The sequence below is a fragment of the Lampetra fluviatilis genome, chromosome 28, assembly GCF_964198595.1.
Source record: "Lampetra fluviatilis chromosome 28, kcLamFluv1.1, whole genome shotgun sequence".
In the NCBI taxonomy this organism is placed as follows: Eukaryota; Metazoa; Chordata; class Hyperoartia; order Petromyzontiformes; family Petromyzontidae; genus Lampetra; species Lampetra fluviatilis.
Window position 1 is genome coordinate 5,717,835 of NC_136302.1, and position 18,515 is coordinate 5,736,349.

General features: G+C 47.9%; 2 protein-coding genes across 4 annotated transcripts in view; one reads left to right on the forward strand and one right to left on the reverse strand.

Moving 5' to 3' along the window:
• The window catches only part of VEPH1 (ventricular zone expressed PH domain containing 1), a 192,773-nt gene that overhangs the window by 96,980 nt on the left and 77,278 nt on the right, over nt 1–18,515 (reverse strand). The window lies entirely within an intron of this gene.
• Nucleotides 1,061–18,506, forward strand: PTX3 (pentraxin 3). The gene is made up of 4 exons (XM_078869574.1): nt 1,061–1,309; nt 11,383–11,627; nt 13,276–13,516; nt 13,895–18,506. Exons 1-4 carry the CDS (start codon nt 1,219–1,221, stop codon nt 14,530–14,532), a joined length of 1,215 nt encoding a protein of 404 aa, XP_078725700.1. The 5' UTR covers nt 1,061–1,218; the 3' UTR covers nt 14,533–18,506.

Genomic DNA, 18,515 nt, shown 5'->3' on the forward strand with positions numbered 1-18,515 from the left:
GGTGGAGGGGTGTTTTGTTTTTCGTTATTATTGGATCCAGAACGGATCCCCTTAACTTGGTGTTCTCGATGTGGGAGTCAAGTTTAAGGGGGCGGTGTGTTCTTGATTACTCGCGCAACCCCTGATGACCCCTCTCCGAATTCCCCAGGCTCCTTGCTCGTGCTGTGCCATCATAATTAGCCACTCGGGTGCGCAGATATTCAGGAAACTGGAGGTAGATTACACAAGGTTGTTTTTTTTCTCTCTCTCTCTCTTTCCCCTTTGCTTTTAAACCCTCCCCCGCAAAATCTACCGCAGAAACTCAGAAAGGCCCCGTGGTCCCACACGAACCAGCAGAGAAAGTGGGAGGGGGGGGGCGACCAATGCAACAGCACAATTCCCTACACGCCCCCCCCCCCCACCACGACATTGCTTCCACCCACCCCTCTTACTCACCTGCCCCCTCTCCAAGCCAACACACAAAGACAGAGGTCCCCCCTCCGTGTAGCCTGTGCCGGACTGTCGGGGCAAGTGCTGTTAGCGAGTGGCACCTATGAAGGCTACCGGCACTGTGGCACACGAGGGGGTGGGTGGCCAGCACCACGCCCGACCGCCCTGTGTCTCCCTCGTGGTGATGTATACGCGCCGCAGCAGGTACTCATTTGAGGCTGAGTCGATCTAGGGGAGCAGGCCCAGGACCGGTTCAGACAATCGTCACTAGGTGTTGGCCGTGAGCGGGAATCAAACTGGGGTGGCCTGGTTCGTAGTGCAGCGCGCTAACCACTACACCCCCGCTCCCCATGCCCCCCCTCCGAAACCCCATCTCTTACTCACCAGCTCCCCGCCCCGCTCCAAGCCAACACATTCCCCCACCCACACACGAGCATCAGCCGTAACGCAATTCCCAGGACACCTTTGTTAAAAGGCTCCTGGCACGTGCCCCCCCCCAATCCACCCTTCCCCGGTGGTATTCTCTCTCTCCCTCCCTCCCGCCGACCCCGCTTCGTCCGCAGGGGTTGAAAATCTCCGCGCTTCCGTCTCGTTGCTATTTAAGGGGTACCTCGGGCTGCATCGGGGCAAAACGCTGCGCAAAGCCTCCTCCTCCTCTTCATCCCTCCTCATTCCTACTCGTGTTTCTGTCGCGTTCAAAGCGACCCGCTCACTCTCTCTGTCTCTCTCACTCTCTGTCTGTCTCGGTCAGAGTCTCACGCACGCACACGCGCGCACTTCGTTGCCAGGATGAAACCGTCGGCACTCGGCGCCGCGCTCACCTGCGCCTGCCTCTTGCTGTCGTCCGTCTGGGGCAATGCCATCAACTACGTCGACGAAGGTGCGTTCCTGCGTGCCCTCAAGCGGCGTTGTAACCGCACTGTCGGCTCAGGGGTGGGGAGGGTGGGGGAGCCCCCCTTTAATATTTGATTTGTCTCGCACGCTCGCACCTAGACCATTACGATATCCGCGGCTCCTCTTGCCTCAATGCACGTCGTCGTTACGCTCGCCGTCTCGAACATTTAACGCTGTTAGGGGGCGCTCCGTATTTCACGAAACTCAGCCACTACTAAATGAAAGCAATTTTCATTAAAAAAAAAGTTTCATTCAAACCGCCTTTTTAAATACGTTTTTGTTCTCTGACACTGTTGTTGAAAACATTTTGGTCATCAAGGGGGGTGGCGGGGGGCAACTAGTAGCTTTGGCCAACAGGGGGGGGGGGCAGCAAGGCGCCCCCCACGCTAGTTCGACGACTGGCGCTCCCGGTTTGCTGTGTAATGTTACGCGACGGCTTCAGTAAGGCGCATGAGCAAGCAGTCTGCTGCTGGTCAATCTGGGTCAGTCAACCCGTGGCACCTGGGTCGGGTTCCTTGACCGACCGACTTCAGACACTTTCACGTGGCCTCAAAGTGCACCTAGCATGGCACGAGCGCCGTGGTGACATCACCGCCACTCAGTGGTGAACGCCGGTTGTTGTTGTTGTACTGAATGGGAGGCGTATATCGGCAGATCTCCAAATATCAACAAATATGTGTTTAGTTCTTCGGCCAATTGGCTTTGCAGTCCGATGTTTATCGAGTAAGAATTTGTTTAAACGAGCTAAACTCTTCAACTTCTGTAGCTTACCGCGGCGATCATGAATAATGTAATTAATATTTATAACGGAAAAGGGCGATTATTATTTGCGTGAAATTAGCTACTGTTTTGGGCAATGGCACTTATTGAAGTATTTGATTCAGTTTTAGCTTAGAGAACGCTGGTAAAATTCGTTATGCCAAAATCTGAGTCTGTAGGTAAATATTAACTTTCGGTTCAAAGCTGACAATTACATTTCTCAAATGAATCAATGAACGTATATTAACGTATCACATCAAGTGCGTTCTTAACTTTTGCATTAGCAGAGCTGCGTAAGTTGGGTTAAGGAGCCAGTGGTGTATGCTGATCTATTTTTCAAGCCAGAGTTTCATACTTTGTGTACAGGCGAAGAGGGGAAGCTTTGACATTGTGGTTTAATCTTACATAGGTAAGCAGCAATTATTAGAGTGGGTTAAGAATGTCCTCCATAGCAGACAAGTCAGTTTTCCCCATAAAGCAACACAAACGTTAATGTCTGGTAGTGAATAGCACGTAATGAATGTTGGAAGGTTCCTACTGACTGCACTTGCACAATACATTCTACATTCCAAAAACACAGCGTAAGAAATAGATAAAAACATAACCCGCACTCTGCGATTGACTGGCTGGACACGTGTTTATTTTATTGAATACAAAGCACGAATTACTGAAGTTCAACAAAAGTGTCACTGCTGATTATTCTCCGCTGTTCTCAGTTCGCTACAATCCGTCAGCTGTTTCTTGACTGAATTACATAAACCAAACAGGCGCAGAGTATTCCAGCGAAAATATACGAGTCAATTATATTTGTTTTATTGAAGATAAATTACAAACAAAAGTGTGGCACAATTGGGAGTGATCGAGCTACTTTCAAAGTCTCTTCTAAGGCCGGTTATTCACGCACACTTTATTAAATTTCGAACGATCCCCCGCTCGATTTGATTGCATCGGTCTATACACGTCGCCGTTCTGACAATCTAATAGCGCGCCCTTTAATCGCAAGAGCTCTTTGGCCCAAATTTGCGACCGCCAACGACGGTGGTGCACGCACGAAGCCCGCGTGCAAGGGGGAGTTGTGAGCCTCTCGGCATGCTTGACGAGCCACGCAACGAGGGGTGGGGGGAGAGAGGGCCCAACGCCCTGGAAAGAGTAGCCACTCCGCGCCCTTGCATTCCAGGAAAACACAGCAGGGAGCGCGCGAGCGCGCGCGCACACACCACACGCACGCGCGCACACACCACACACGCGCGCGCACACACCACACGCACGCGCGCACACACCACACACGCGCGCGCACACACCACACACGCGCGTGCACACACCACACACGCGCGCGCACACACCACACGCACGCGCGCGCGCATGCACGTAGGCACATCGGGCGAGAGGTCGCCCCTACTATTGGGTCAACAACAAAAAAGCCACGTACAATTATTTGTATTCATACAGTCAGCCAGCCAGTCGTTTGTTACTAAAGTTGTCTAGCCTCAGTCAAGGAATGGAGCCCTCAATGACTTAGCAGTGCATCTACAAAGAGGTCTCTGTAGGGTGCAGTGCTTATAGTCTGTGTAAACCGTGCCAGCACATTCACACAGATCGTCTGTGTCTAATAATTGTTGTCATCCACCACTGTGGCAGGAGAGCAAATACTTGAGCCCAGGCAGGTGCCCCCATACATCCACAAACTTGGGCCATTTCCCACTGAATCAGGTGCCCTCTGTACTATAAAAGTGCTCCATACAACGCTTACGCCAATCAACCACGCTTACGCCAATCAACCACGAAACAGTCCCCCAGTAATCGTCGCCTCGGATCAAATCACGAGGAATGCACTCGGTCCTAACCGACAACATGTTGGGCACAACAGGTTGTTGTTGTTGTTGTAGGCTGCTGCGAGGCTACGTGGTGGACAGCAGATGGCAGGGCAGCAAAATGCATTGTTGTACTGTATTGTGCTTTCGTGTCTATGCTCCCCGACTTTTCTCACTCACACTGACCTCGACTGGCCCACGCAGCATGAGGAAGCCCTCGTCCAGCAACGGATCAGCAAAGGGCTGTGCGTGTAACATAAATTATCTGCATGCCTATTGACTGGAGAGTCGTGTGGCCTGCAGGTGCGTTATCACCCCAGTAAACATGCAACTTTGGGCCAACGTTGGCATGTGGTTGGAACCGTTCGTGGGGCAGCGTTCAGTGGTGAGGACAACGTCTCCGTCATTTCTCCTTCTTCAGTGATCAATTAAGCAGAGCTTATAAGCGGACGCAAATGTGTATCTTGACATGTCACATCAGCTTTGACGCATTTTGCCAATTCTGTACCGAATCACTTAAGAAAGCAGAGCTGGATCTAAATTGAATGTTAGAAAAAAGCCACCAATGCACATTAACGGCCCAGAAAAAAATGTATTTACATGCATGCGGCCACTAAGAGGGCTTTGTTTCTCCCATCGCCTGTTACTGGACCTATGCACTAGAACCAACATTTGTCCGGAACGTGCTGCTTGCGTACAATACGGGTGTATCTAGTTTTCATTCATGCTCATATGCTGGATATTCTTACGTTGGCTCAACGCCAAGTTACATAAAACACCCCAACACGGACTGCACTCATTCATCCTGCTAAGCCCTGGGGGGGGGGGGGGCGGGGGGGGGGAAGCAGAGATTTTCAGAAGCCTTACTTGAATTTAACAGCTTTTAAATAATTGTATGTAAAAATAAATTCGCAAAATATGAATTCACCCAAAAACAACCCAGTGAGAATTATAAATGAACAACATTTCCTCAGATGAATTTGCCCGCGTAGTAATTTACAGCCTGGCCACATGCGCCTTAATTGTATAGCATGTTTGATACTTGTTAGTGCAAGATTAACAACTACGACCGTTTACACTGGGAGCTTACATTGGTGTGTTAATGCCAGCGCTGTGCATGAACTGACGCATTTAAAAATGCACAAGGGTAGCGCTTGCTGACAAGTGCTCGCCCTGTAGAAGATTATTCCTCGACGCTGCACATGTGTTACATGCTTTCACCGGATACATGCATGACGTCGTGTAGGGATTAAGGCCATAAAACGAACAGCGTACATTTTCCACACTGAAGCGTCATTACCGGTGCAGTCAAACTTGCAAGGGACTGACAGATTTATCTTGCTTAATACTCAGTCTTATTTCATACTGGGGTTTTTACATAACCGATTTAGTCAGCACTCTTTTTAAATAAATGTCCTTTATATTCTTATGTTTTTTCGGTAAAGTCACGTAGGTAAAAAATTTATCAAAGTAAAATCAAATAAAAATAAAAATCACGACGTTTCGGAGGCAACACAAGCTTCCGTCTTCAGGTGGAACCGTTACAGCACGATAGCTGTATCAAGTGAGAGAAATTCCAAGAAAACAGTCCTTGTATATATACTGGTTGAGGGTGGGAGGAGCCAAGGTAGGCAGGCCCTGAATATTATTTGTGTGAGGTTCGGTGCGGCTGAAGCAAATGTCCTTTACTTAACCAACGTAAGAGGCAAGTGAGGATTTATATATATTTGTATGTATCCTGTTTAGAAGACAGAAACGCATCATAGCACGTGCAGTCATGCATTGGAACGGTTATTATTCACGTTTTTGACAAATAATTTGTCTGAAGGTAATTTTATAATTCAGGAATTTTGGGCAAAAGCTGTATATGCACTCGCTCTTGTACGCTATTATCACGTTGTCTCTCAAATCCACTTGCGCACCATATTTTGCAGCTTGGGTGCATGGGATATGAGTTGTACAAAATGCAGTTGGCATCTCAAGACACTCTTGAGCAGGCTTTGGTCATTCCCTCCAGATACTCCCAGACAGCCGCTGAAGCCAGACTGTTGCCTCCTCGCAAATTGCTCCACGAAACACCAAAAGGTCGAACCCATGTGAGACTAGGCTCTGAGGAAAGCTGTCTCGGGTGTGGACCAATCAACTTCAAGGACAGGGCACATTATCAGAGTTATGTTTTTTGTTTGCATTATGACTGCAGGTATTGTGGTCTATGCAAACATGACTCCTTGTAAAAAAGGTGTCAGTTTTTTTGCCAGATAGAAGGGTAAAACACCAATTATCTTTTTTTTTACTGGCAAATGAGGTTCCAATGGTGTAACTGCACAGATTGATACAAGAATCCACTGCTGCACTGCAAGGCAATTGCCGTTATGCGACCTAACGGCAATTGCCTTTCCATTGACGTGGTACTCGTTTCACGAATCCCAGAATAATTATGGGCTGAGTTAACCTCCATGACCTCCAGGGCTGGGACTTTAAACATTTGACTGTGGGTCGCATGATCTAACCACATTGCTACCGGTCCATATTTGAACCTTATGGTGGGACCCCGGGGTCCCGAATAAACGGAAGTCAAAATCGTAATGAGTTAATTTATGTTTTGGCGACTCCGTCCCACCGCGCACATAAACGCCGTGACCCACGTGGCGTGGATTGTTCTGTTGTCACGTCGTGTCCAAGCGCAGCAGCGAGGACGAATGCGCAGAAGAAACAAAACTTTGAAACGTTGACTAGCGCATCGCGTAGAGCTCGTCGAGAGGAATTAATATGCCGTGTCGTTCGCCTTCAACAGGCATAAAATGACGTCGCAACGCAGTTCATGCGAGAGCCGGGGGCTTATGGGACCCCGAGGTCCCGCCATAAGGTTCAAATATTGATTAAGTAGCTAATAATTCATTCATGCGTAATTTTCTTCTCACCTGTAATGACCTTCTTTTGTCAAGCAATAATTCATCCCACATAGCTGTGCAGTCACACAGTCTCAGTCTCACTTCCATGTGAAAACTAAAAATGTATATTTTCTCTTTTGTTTGGGGGGGGGGGGGGCAGCACCTTTTGACAGCCATGATGTATCCCCTCTGAGTTACACGCAAAGTGCTTCTTGTGTGCTGAAACCCCAGTGCACGAGTGCACCTTAACACACCAAAAAAAAATAAGACAAAGTTCCCCCCAGTATTGCCTGAACAGACTGTTGGAGCAAGTGCCGTTAGTGAGCACCTATGAAGGCCGGAACAGCACACGAGGGGATGGGTGGACAGCACCACGCCCGGCCGCCTTTGTCTCCCTCGTGACAATGTTTCTACACATCAAACTGGGTCCTCAATTGAGGCTGAGTCGACCTCGCGGAGGCCCATGACCGGTTCTGATTTTCGTCGGTGTTGGCCGTGAGCGGGAACCGAACTCAGGTCGCCGGGTCTGCTACCCTACCGCTCCCCACTAACACACCACAGCACGGCATACAACTCGCTCACACTATCCGTTCGCTGGACCCTGTTTTCCCAGTATGATCCCGTGCATAAGCCACTTCAGTAACTTGCGCGATTATATAAAAAAAGCATTACTATTGGAACCTCATTTGCCAGTAAAAAATATGATAATTGTTTTTTTACCCTTCTATCTGGCAACAAAACTGACACCTTTTTTACAAGGAGTCATGTTTGCATAGACCACAATACCTGCAGTCGTAATGCAAACAAAAAACATAACTCTGATAATGTATGCACTGTCCTTAACAGTGCATACATAACTCTGATAATGCATACATTATCAGAGTTATGTTTTTTGTTTGCATTATGACTGCAGGTATGCAAACATGACTCCTTGTAAAAAAGGTGTCAGTTTTGTTGCCAGATAGAAGGGTAAAAAAACAATGATCAAGCATTACTATGTCAAATACCATCTGCTTACATTGAAATGCTTTCTCCTTCTAAGCCAAAACTGCCCTTATCGCAAGGTGGAGGCTGCTGAATTTATATATCCACCGAGCACATTGAAATTATTACCCATTGATGTACAAGCCCCCTTTGACGATCTACTGCTGAATGAAGAAGGCCTGGTCGTGCTGTGTTGGTCGTGCGCCGTGGTTTGACCATACTTCACCTTGCCGGACAATGTGGGGGGGAGGCGGGAGTCAAAACTGGCACTGACATCACTCGTGGCTAATGTTTGCTATGGCGGGGTAAGTTAACGTCAGGCCGCCGGGTTCGTAATGCAATGCGCTAACCGCTGTGGCCACCGCTCCTCTCGCGTTGCAATAAGTGTAAATAACCCAAAAAAATCGTAACGGTTAAATGTAAATGTTCATTCGGTGAACCGTATCAAAATGCATACCCTCTATGAAATATACTGTGTAATCTTGTCACAAAGTAAGTGATGTCACTAAATGAAATAACTATTGAGTACCCATTATATTATCTCAAACCGCAGCAACCATTTGATAGACTCTAGCCGCAAGCCATCCGTTTTCCAGCCTTCAAATTATCTCTCTGGTTCTTGACATACATTTCACAGAGAATAAGTTTTTCCCCTTTTATCTGGCAACAAAACAGGTGTTAAGTTGTTAAAACACCAACCTGAAACCTTTTACAAGGAATCATGTCTGCATTAACCACAATACTTGTGGTCAGAATGCAAACAAAAACACACTGATAATATATGCATTGTCTTTGAAACTGATTGCATTTTGGCCACAAGTATTGTGGTTAATGCAGAAATGATTCAATTTCGATTTAAAGCTTTCGTGACTGCAGGGATTCATCTTCTTGGTTCTTTCGGTAAAGTTACGTAGAATGGAAATAATAACATAAAATAAACATAATAAAATAATTCTCACGACGTTTCGGCCACAACGCAAGCAGCCGTCCTCAGGTGGAGAGCAGGTCTGTCGACAAGACAGAGTCTTTTATTATTTCCATTCTACGTGACTTTACCGAAAGAACCAAGAAGACAGAAATTATTCCTTGTAAAAGGCTTCAGTTTGGTGTTTTAACAACTTAACACCTGTTTTGTTGCCAGATAAAAGGGGAAAATCTTATTCTCATATTTTGGTACTGGCAAAGGAGGTCCCATGATGTAGATAAATTTCACATTCACCATATATACCGAGCGATCGGTATCCCCTCTCCCCAACACTTCCCCAAGTCGAGGTACGGCAACGTTACCGAGGTGTCAGCAGAAACCAAAATGCTCCGACCACGAATTATTGCGTGCGAACACATGCAGGCCAAATGTTTGGGAAAGATCTAAATGTTCCTTGTGGCTGCATTTTTGGCTCAGAGGGAATGATTCGCGATGCACTTCAGTTCACTGGGAGGGCCCCACACAGAGTCACACCCGTGCCTTGTTCTTCATAGATGGACTATCCCTCCCCACTCCCAGAGGACGCAGAGTGCCAGACATGAACCACAAGGGCTATTTGTGAGCCCCCCCCCCCCACTTGGGGCGACAGTGCTGTTCGCTGAATTTAATAAAAACAAAAAAATGTCTAATCGTTTGGGGTTGCTGAATATTGGATGGAAAAGTGGTGGTTGTCCAAAGAGCCTCATCATCATCACCACCACCACCACCACCGCAGCCATGCTGAACAAGTAATCACGTGCTTCGTGAACAGATCTGACGTGTTCTCGGTGCCTGGTGCTGTTAGTGTCATTTTTATAATGTGCATTTTGCACACTACGTTATCGCGAGTGCTGTAACGTGGTTTCAGTGCATTTATCTGAGTTATCATATGATAGCAGAACAGGGAATTGCAGGGCTGCGCCTTTAACTCTGTTTTATACGAGTATAGCAAGGTGACTTGAATCTTGATTTGAAGCTTTCGTGACTGCAGGAATCCCCATACTCTTTGGTTCTTTCGGTAAAATCACGTAGGTAGAAAAATAAAACAAAATAAAAATAATATATCACGACATTTCGATGGCACTGTCGCCCCAAATAATCCAGCAGTGAAACTGCTGAACCCGCGAGAGAGAGCTGGTTGAGCAGTTCCACTGCTGGATTATTTTTTTCCACCCGAGGACGACCGCTTGTGTTGCGATCGAAACGTGGTGATGTATTATTTTTTATTTAGTTTTCTTTTTCTACCAACGTGACTTTACCGAAAGAACCAAAGAGTATGGTGACTTGAATAGCAACGGTGAGTTCACACAACGTGAAGCAAGCCATGCACCTGTTATAAAAAAAACACACACAGTGCATGCATACTTATACTCGAATTACAATATGTATTATTCCGCAGCTCTGTTTAGCACGGTTGGCTCCGTAAGGTGCGAAAGAAGTTCTACACACATACAACTATTAGAGTTAGCTCGGCGGGTGGTGCAGTGGGCAAAGAGCCCATCATTGGATCATGGCCTTATCTTAAATCCTCGTTCGGGGTCGAGTCTGGCTTTGCTAATGAGACAGAGTTGTTCGATATATTTAAGTCTGTCTTTGAAAACTCACCTCTTTAAATTGGCCTTTACTCCCATCTAGTTCGAGCCGTTTACCCTCGTTCTGTTGATTTCCCGCTTTCCATACATGGCGCGTTTGGCTCTGCAGAATGTAGATTACAATTATTATTGTGATCGCATTAGAGTTGCTTCAATAAGTTACCACATTTTGACACTTCAAACGCGTTTTTTTTTATTGAGGATGATCCATGCCATCAATGCACATGGGCACCGCTCAAACCCCATTTGCGATGAGTACCTTTTAATACTTTGGGCGAAGCCACTGGCAGTTGTGCTGTGAATAGTAGACTGCTCCCCACCATAAGAATGTGGAATTCCACCACTGGTTCAGGACCATCAACAAAGATGAGTATCGCCCAAAAGTAATTTTTAAAAATTAGACCACCTTGACATGCACTTATGGTTAGCACATATTTACACTCTCGTTCTTCTAATGATTAAACTCGAGCCTTAAAAGTCTCCCTTGTTTTTTGTTAATGAGCTGCACGGTGATAACTTCACTCCTGTTTAGAGCAGTACAGGCCGGGTTGCAGGTGCATCATAGCCAGGCAAAATGTGTTTGCGAACTTCAGTCTCTGTCCTTGACCTCATTCCGTTCCTCTCTTAAAGCTCACATATTCTCTATCGCCCATTCTCTTCCTCTTCCCTCCCCTCGTCCCTCCACGACTTCCTGTCCCTCCCCGACCCTTTCGTGATCCCTGAGTACCCGCGATGCTGTCACTCATTGCTAAATCCTTGCACGCTTCTGTCATCGCAATCGCTATTTTGTCAACGTTTCACTTTAATCAGGTCAGGCGCCGTGAGTGAATGGCGCTGGATAAATATAAAATAAGATAGGACGGTGTGGGGAGCAGGAGTGTAGTGTTTCACATCTAGCACTACGAACCCGCTCGCCTGAGTTCAATTCCCGCTCAGGGCCAACATCTGAACCGGCCGCACCGCCCCCTTGACGCTGCGCGCTGCTGTAACAACCCTTGCGTGCCGGCAGTCCGAGCGAGGCTACACGGGGAACCTTTGTCTTTGCGTGCGAACTTCAGGCTGCGAGTGCGCGGCCAAGCCGTCCCCCTCGCTCGTGCGCTGGGACAAGCTCTTCATCATGCTGGAGAAGTCTCAGAAGAGGGAGGCCATGATGCTTGAGGCTATGGAGAACATGATCCGCAGCGAGATGCAGAACGTGCAGGCGGTGATGGAGGAGTCCAAGCACGAAACGGCGCAGCGTCTCGACAGGACCCTGAGAGACGCCTCGCGCGAGTTCCTGAGCCACATCGACATCAAGTTGCAGGTATTGCAACGTGCGCGTGTGGGGGGGGGGGGGGCTGTCGTGGGGAGCAGTGGCGCAGCAGTTAGCGCGCTCGCGCTACAAACCCGGTTGCCCCAGTTCAGTGGCAAATGGTAACATTCCGTGCTCAGCTATACTTCGACGATAGTTTTTGTAATCAAGCACATCCTAGGCATCACGTAAAGTAAGCATCACGTTCACGTGACAGCCACCTGCAGGCCAAAGAGGATTGCCTGTAATGCAGTACAGCAAGTAGGTTGTGAGCCTGGCTACTCTGGGTCTACCTCCCTGTTGTAAAGAAAAATACGGGAAATGACCAAACTGGACCCTCCCGAAAAAGTCTTAGAGTTCCGATGAGGCTTTCCGAGGTAAATATAGAATGCTATTATAGTTATTATTTAAATCGGTGACCAGGCTGAGACTCGACAAGAACCTAATCTCAGGCGGCTGCGTGGGACTTGGACCTGGGTATTTGGTGCCGTTTTGCTTTGTAATACGACCCGGGCACTAGGAAACCACAGCATCACAGCTAGCCCGCGTGTATTGCATTTCCAGTCAATGTTAGTTAAACACAAGGCGTACTTATGTGGTTAAGCGGTGGGTAATTTCCACCACGGAATTCTGAGCCAGCTCCTGCATTCGAGTAACCGTGTCGGCCACAGGAATTTTAAAAGGCTTGCCGTGTGCGTTGGGTTTTCCACTCTCAGCTCATTGACTCATTAATTTACTTTATAATATACTCAAGTCAACAAAGCCGACGTGTGTCACCTCGCAACCGAGCAGTGGGGGCGGTACTCATCTCCTTCTGAGAGAGGGATTGACCCCAGTCGTGGAAATGTGAAATTCCTACTCCTACTGGCTCAGGACTTGTTCAAATAAGAACCAATTAGTGAGATGCAACAGACGCACCAGCCTAACGAGGCCTCATGCTTTATCAACTTTGGAGAGACAATGGGCTGATTCAACCTCGGGGAAAAATTTTGAACCCATGGAATTTCTGCCACAGCATCAGATAACTAAATATGTTGCCTTTCGTTAATCAGCCTCTGGTGGCTGGAACCTGCAATGTTCTGGGCTCTGTTCTCAATCACGTTGAGCATAAGAGAAGCCAGAGGTCTTTCCACTGTGGGGAGAGCCCACGACAGCCAGGTCTCGGGCCCTGCTTGAATCTTACAACGACAGCCTCCTGCATTGGCAGCCGCGGTTGTATGCAAGTTGAATTTGTTTTGCACCGTACGCGGCCGATCGTGCTAATCAGAGGTGCGGGAGAAGGACAACAAACTAAACACTAAAAGCAGTTTTAGTTGGTGTGGAGCAGCCACAAATGTCACGTAATCGAGGGAGAGAGTGAGCTGCCCCATTCCGTTCCTGACGAAGCTCCCCAGCGTGTGGGAGCAAAACGTCGGACTCCGCCGCGCCCGAACGACGGCACGCAGTGCAACCCGAGAGCGCCGCATCGGAGAGCCGCGCGGCGCCAACCGCACAAAATCCCACGCCAATTATTCCCGAGTTGAAACCGCAAACCGAAACGTACCGCCCGCACACGATCACCAGGAACGGGGGGGGGGGGGGGTGTGGACGTGAATGGTTCCGACGTGCCCCCCCCCTCCCCCACCACCCCGGGGCCTAACGTTTGTCTCCAACTTGACAGAGCGAGACGAACGGCAAGTTTGACAAGATCGAGCGCCTGCTGGGCAAGCTGGTGACCGACGTACAGGCCATCTCCCTGGAACTGCTGCGCATCACGCAGGAGTCTTCCACCGAGAGCCCCGCCACCCACGACCCGCCGCGGGTCCCTCCGCCCAGCCACGTCGCCCAGACGCTCGGCGTCAACAACCTCGCGCTGTCCGAAGAGCGGGTGATGTGGAGCCTGGCGCTCTTTCCTCCTCCAGGTGAGCGCGCCCGCCCAAACCCCCCCACCCACCCCACCCGTGCGACAGGTGCCTCCGTCCTGCTCGCGACCAGGCGAGGAAATCCGCCAAAGCCGCGTTGGTCTTCTGTTGAGAGTGGCCGGCGGGCAGGGCCACGGCGGGCATTGTGTATTGTTTGTCGGTTCGATAGCCGCGGTGGCACCTCTCTGCGAGGCTGTGTCACTGCCACGAAGCTGGGTTCGAACCGATTTGATCGCCACGTCCCTTCGTATCCGTAGACGCCCACGTCTCCGTCGCACGAATCAACGAACCTTTCCCCTCCGTCGCGCGGACGGGGCCACCCTAACGGCGAGGCGCTTCTCCCCACCGCCCGTCGCGACGTTGTGCGTACGCGAGCAGGCTGCTTCATGACGCTGCACTTCCCCATGCGCTCGCGCACCATCGCCGTGGGCGTGGACCCCGGGGTGCGCGCGGAGCTGCGTGCCGTCACCCTCTGCCTGTGGGCGCGCCCCTCGGAGCCCCTCTCCAAGACGGTGCTGGCGAGCTACGGCGACAAGAGCTCCCCGCGCCTCCTGCAGCTCTACCTGAGCGGCGACCGCGCCGTCTTCTCCGTGGCGGGCGACGACGCGGCGGAGGGGGGCGGCCGCGCCGAGGCGGCCGGCGCGGCCAACCGCGACGCGTGGGCACACTACTGCGGCGCCTGGGAGTCCGAGTCGGGCGACCTCACCCTGTGGGTGAACGGGCAGCTGACGGCGCACAACGGCGCGCCCGTCGCACGGGGCTTCGTCGTGCCGCCGGGCGGCGTCCTGCAGCTGGGCCAGGAGAAGAACGGCTGCTGCGCGGGCGGCGGCTTCGACCCCGAGCTGGCGTTCGCAGGCGCCCTCGCCGGCTTCAACGTGTGGGACCACGTGCTCCCGTCGGAGGAGATCGCCAAGCTCGCCGGGGGTCGGGGCGGCTGCCGGGCGCAGGGCAACGTGGTGGCGTGGGGCGTCTCGGAGCTGCACCCCGTGGGCGGCGCAGTCTTCAACCTCTACTGAGGGCGGGCGCGGGCCGGAGGGCGGTGCCGTGGCGGAGAGATCCGCGGGCCCGCGACGCGTTTTGTCGTTTTCTCGTTCGTCTGTCTGTGAGATGGCAAGGAATTGTCGTCGTCGTCACCGCCCCCCCACCCCCCTTATTCGCCTGTAAGTTAATAAAGGAATAGATGTTGCCCAATGTCGCCGGTTGCTCCGCCGGAGAAGTAGCGGATGTTGAAGCAATTTCCTTGTTGAAAAAAAAGGGATATTGTCAAAATGATGAGGCCGAGTGGCTTGGATGGGTGTCGGGTGGAGGGGGCGGAGTGCGTACTGCCCGTTTAGGAGACACAGAGGCAGCGCTGCTAAGTACCTGGGTTTGAATCCGGCCACCCGCCTGTGATTAAATGAAATTCATATATGCAACGAGCCAATAAGCAATGGACTGTTAAAGCAAACAAACTAAAACACGCAATTGTTCAAAGTTCGTTTTTTGTTTTACTTAATTAACAAATGCTATCCCTCGCAGAGTAGTGTCTTCCTTAGTTTGAGTGTCAAATATGAAACAATGTTCACAGGGCGTGAAGCAGCGCCAGGCGGTGTGATGAGAGAGGCCTGTCGAGGTGACTGCAGAAGTAGTAGTTCTGCGAGGGCAACTTCTGGGGGCCCGTTCCCTGAACAATGTGACGCTCTCTTGAGCAAACGAAGTCCAGAAGGAAGTGTCTTTGTCTGGTGATGATTATGATGACGCCAATGTGGGAGTTGTAATCATTATAATTTGGAGGAAGCAAATGTTAAAGAATAAATAAGTATCCCTTTCATATTGTTTATTCCAGGTTTTGGCAGTTAATAGTGTCACTTTTTTTCAGATTTATGTAATGGATTAGTTAAATATTATTTTCGAGGGAATATTTATATATATATATATAACTAATGTTGACCTTGCTTTTACTTCAAGCACATGGCAAATATATATTCAACAGCAAAAAATAACAAAAGAATAACGACACGGAGGCTTTTGGGTCCGTAATAGATTTGTTTTCGGGTCAGATCGCCGCGCGAGTACAATGTGTGTCGTACACCCTCCTCCACCCGACAGCATGACTGGTGCCGCTGAAGCAGTAATACATCGGCACATTTGTTCACGTGGCAACTTTAGTTTACCCTTTTCCGTTCCTAGACGTCCGCAAGTTGCAGTACGGGTGTCCCGTTCACCTCTGAATCTCGGAACGCGCAAGCGGCTCAACGTTAATTTTATTTCGAGAGGCGTAGCGCCGTTGTTGTTAAAGACGCTGAATTCACCGCAGAGAACTGCAGCGACACGCCGGCACTCTGCGATAGCTGGCGCCAAACTGTGCCACACACCCTCGCGGGAGCCTCGGTACCAATACAGTTATTTAGTTTTTCTTCCGGTTTCGTTTTGATGACGTACACACGTTTGAATGGAGGTGGTTTACAACACACATTTAACTCATGCAATCTGACCCAAAAAAGAATACATTTGGAATCTAATTATACAGATGTTTATGAATTATAAAGCAGACCTAAAAATTACTATTATGTGGGGGTTTTGTGGAAATGTTTCTCATCCTAAAACAAACCCCTTTAAAAATAAGTCCATATTTCCTGTCTTAATATTTTGTATCCAATATTTTTTTTATCTCTTTCGTTTTAAATTGAAATATTTGCTCAACTTCTTTCGAAATATAATACGGTACTTTTACCAACCTCCCTTTTGCTGTAATTAATAAATAAAAAATGGATGCAAAGGAGACTTTGGATTTTACGTCTATACATTGTAAGTGTATATTTTCAACGGTAACAAATTGTAGAGGCCATGATGTCATAAATAAGGTTTTGCAATGGAAAGGGGACATCTATATGCATGACTACATGACTTGTTTCTATAAACTAGGAATTTTACTTCGAAGTAATATGATTAAAGCCACAGATGTGTACATGAGAGATGGCTGAAAAAAATGTATTTTATGAAAAGAGTTGTACTTTGTATCTTTAACGAAAATCCAGAAGCCCAATTTGACAGATAATGAATGTCTGGAACAAAGTATATGACTGTTCGTTAAAGCAATTTATTTGTAAAATGTTTCTTTTATAATTTAGATTGATATATGCTTTAACAGCCAAAAGTATGTTTGTAAACTGAAAAAACAGCAATTAGCAGATACACTTCCAAAGTAATATATAACCGTAATGAGCTAAATTTAGACGGCCATGGCATCGGCATTTAATGCACTGAAAGCAAACTTCTTTACTATTCTTATAACTTCTATTTTAACTTTCTGACTTTATGTAATTTTAATTAGAAGAAAGGGACGTGAAAATATATTTTTGTTCAATTAAAAAAAGCATTGTAAGACTAAAAAACGCTGCCTCCTATCGCCATGGTGTTATTTCTAGAGGGAAGGCCTCGCCTGATTAATTACGGCTGAACACACACGTTGATTATTTTTCAAGGGAACCGCAAGCATTCATTTAAGCCCATGAAGTTATGTAATTCACTAACACTTACATTGAAATTCTGAGAATGGAATGAGCACCTCACGGTGTGTTCGATTCAAACACCAATTATATATGTAAAACAATCAAGACACCCAGAGAGACCATTAGCAAACGTTCTCATTTTTACTTTCGATACCTATGTGACTATAGCAAGAAGAAATGTTTTAGGCCTTCATACAGGCACATAAATGTCTACTTTAAAAATACTACTTTTTGAGTCCACTTCTTAGGAGAATGCCAATGCTTCAATCATGTCCTACAGATTGCTAGCTAATGCATGAACACATTATAGAAGACAGCGGTGAGTATTGCATAGGTTCAGCCAGCTTATCGAACTCAACGTCAAGTAAACATTTCCATCGGGGTGATATTAGACACGGTGCTGACTTAGCAATCACATACCAAGTACACTCCTGAATGCCGACGTATCACCAGACGAGCTACGAAGACAAAAACTGCCTCTTTCTAACTTACATTGGCTGTTGGTGAGCAGTAACCACAGCCGGGCCACCTTGGTCTCCCCAGTGATGTTTATTTTTTTTTGCCAGGTACTCACGATAATAAAGTGGACACCTAAATGCAGGCACACGAGCATGAATGGCACACATGCACACACTCAAATGTGCATGCCCACGAAAGCATTCAACTGCATGAGTACGTACGCGGTTCACGTGTGAAGCAAGTCCCACTTATCGGTCCTGCCTACTCTACTTAGCACCTCTGAATAGCACGGGTGGCTACGTACGGTGCAAAAGAAATTCAACGTACGAACAACATACATTAGCAACAGTCCCACACATTGGTGACAGTGCCGCTCATTACGGTATCGACAACATAGCAGTCTTTGTTCGTCTAACTTAACCCGATATAAATGCAAAATGTATGACAATATAAACAATTGTGTTTTTTAAAAAGACTATATTTTAAAGCAGAAAGTGTTAAAGCGGACATTTTCGACACTCGTGAGTTATAATTCCTGAGAAAGAAGTTATTCTTGTATATTTTTCTTTTCCGCGTACATTTTTTTTCAACTCGATGTTGATCCCTTCCGCGATGTAGCGTGTTCATACAAGTGATGCTGTGTTAGGGGTGAATGCAACAATCGTTCCGTATGGTGTCTGTAATACACGTGTCACCTACAATCATACCTCTGCTCAGCTGCTTGCTTCGCCTGAATACATTGCTTTCGTACAGAGGCTAAGGTGCATTACGTTTAAACAATTATAAAATATGTAGACATCTTTCTAAGTGGTATTCAATTGCAAAAGCCCACTCCGTGCTTTGCAAGTATTTACTGTTTTTAAACTTAACATTTTATGGTTGTTGTTGTTCATCGTTGGGAGGATACGAGTTACAATTGTTAGTCGTACATGGTGATTTCTTTTAGTCACCGAGGTATAGACCTCTTTGGAATGTATTGTTTAAGGAAATGTCCGTTCCTAATACACACTCTGTGTCCCATAGCTTTATTAAATTAAGTAGAATAAATC

What these genes read in the sequence shown, in the direction of transcription:
- PTX3 (XM_078869574.1), top strand. Translation starts at nt 1,219, where the DNA reads ATGAAACCGTCGGCACTCGGCGCCGCGCTCACCTGCGCCTGCCTCTTG. An exon ending in CATCAACTACGTCGACGAAG is followed by an intron (nt 1,310 to 11,382) that starts GTGCGTTCCTGC and finishes TGCGAACTTCAG; the next exon opens with GCTGCGAGTGCGCGGCCAAG. An exon ending in GGCGCTCTTTCCTCCTCCAG is followed by an intron (nt 13,517 to 13,894) that starts GTGAGCGCGCCC and finishes GTACGCGAGCAG; the next exon opens with GCTGCTTCATGACGCTGCAC.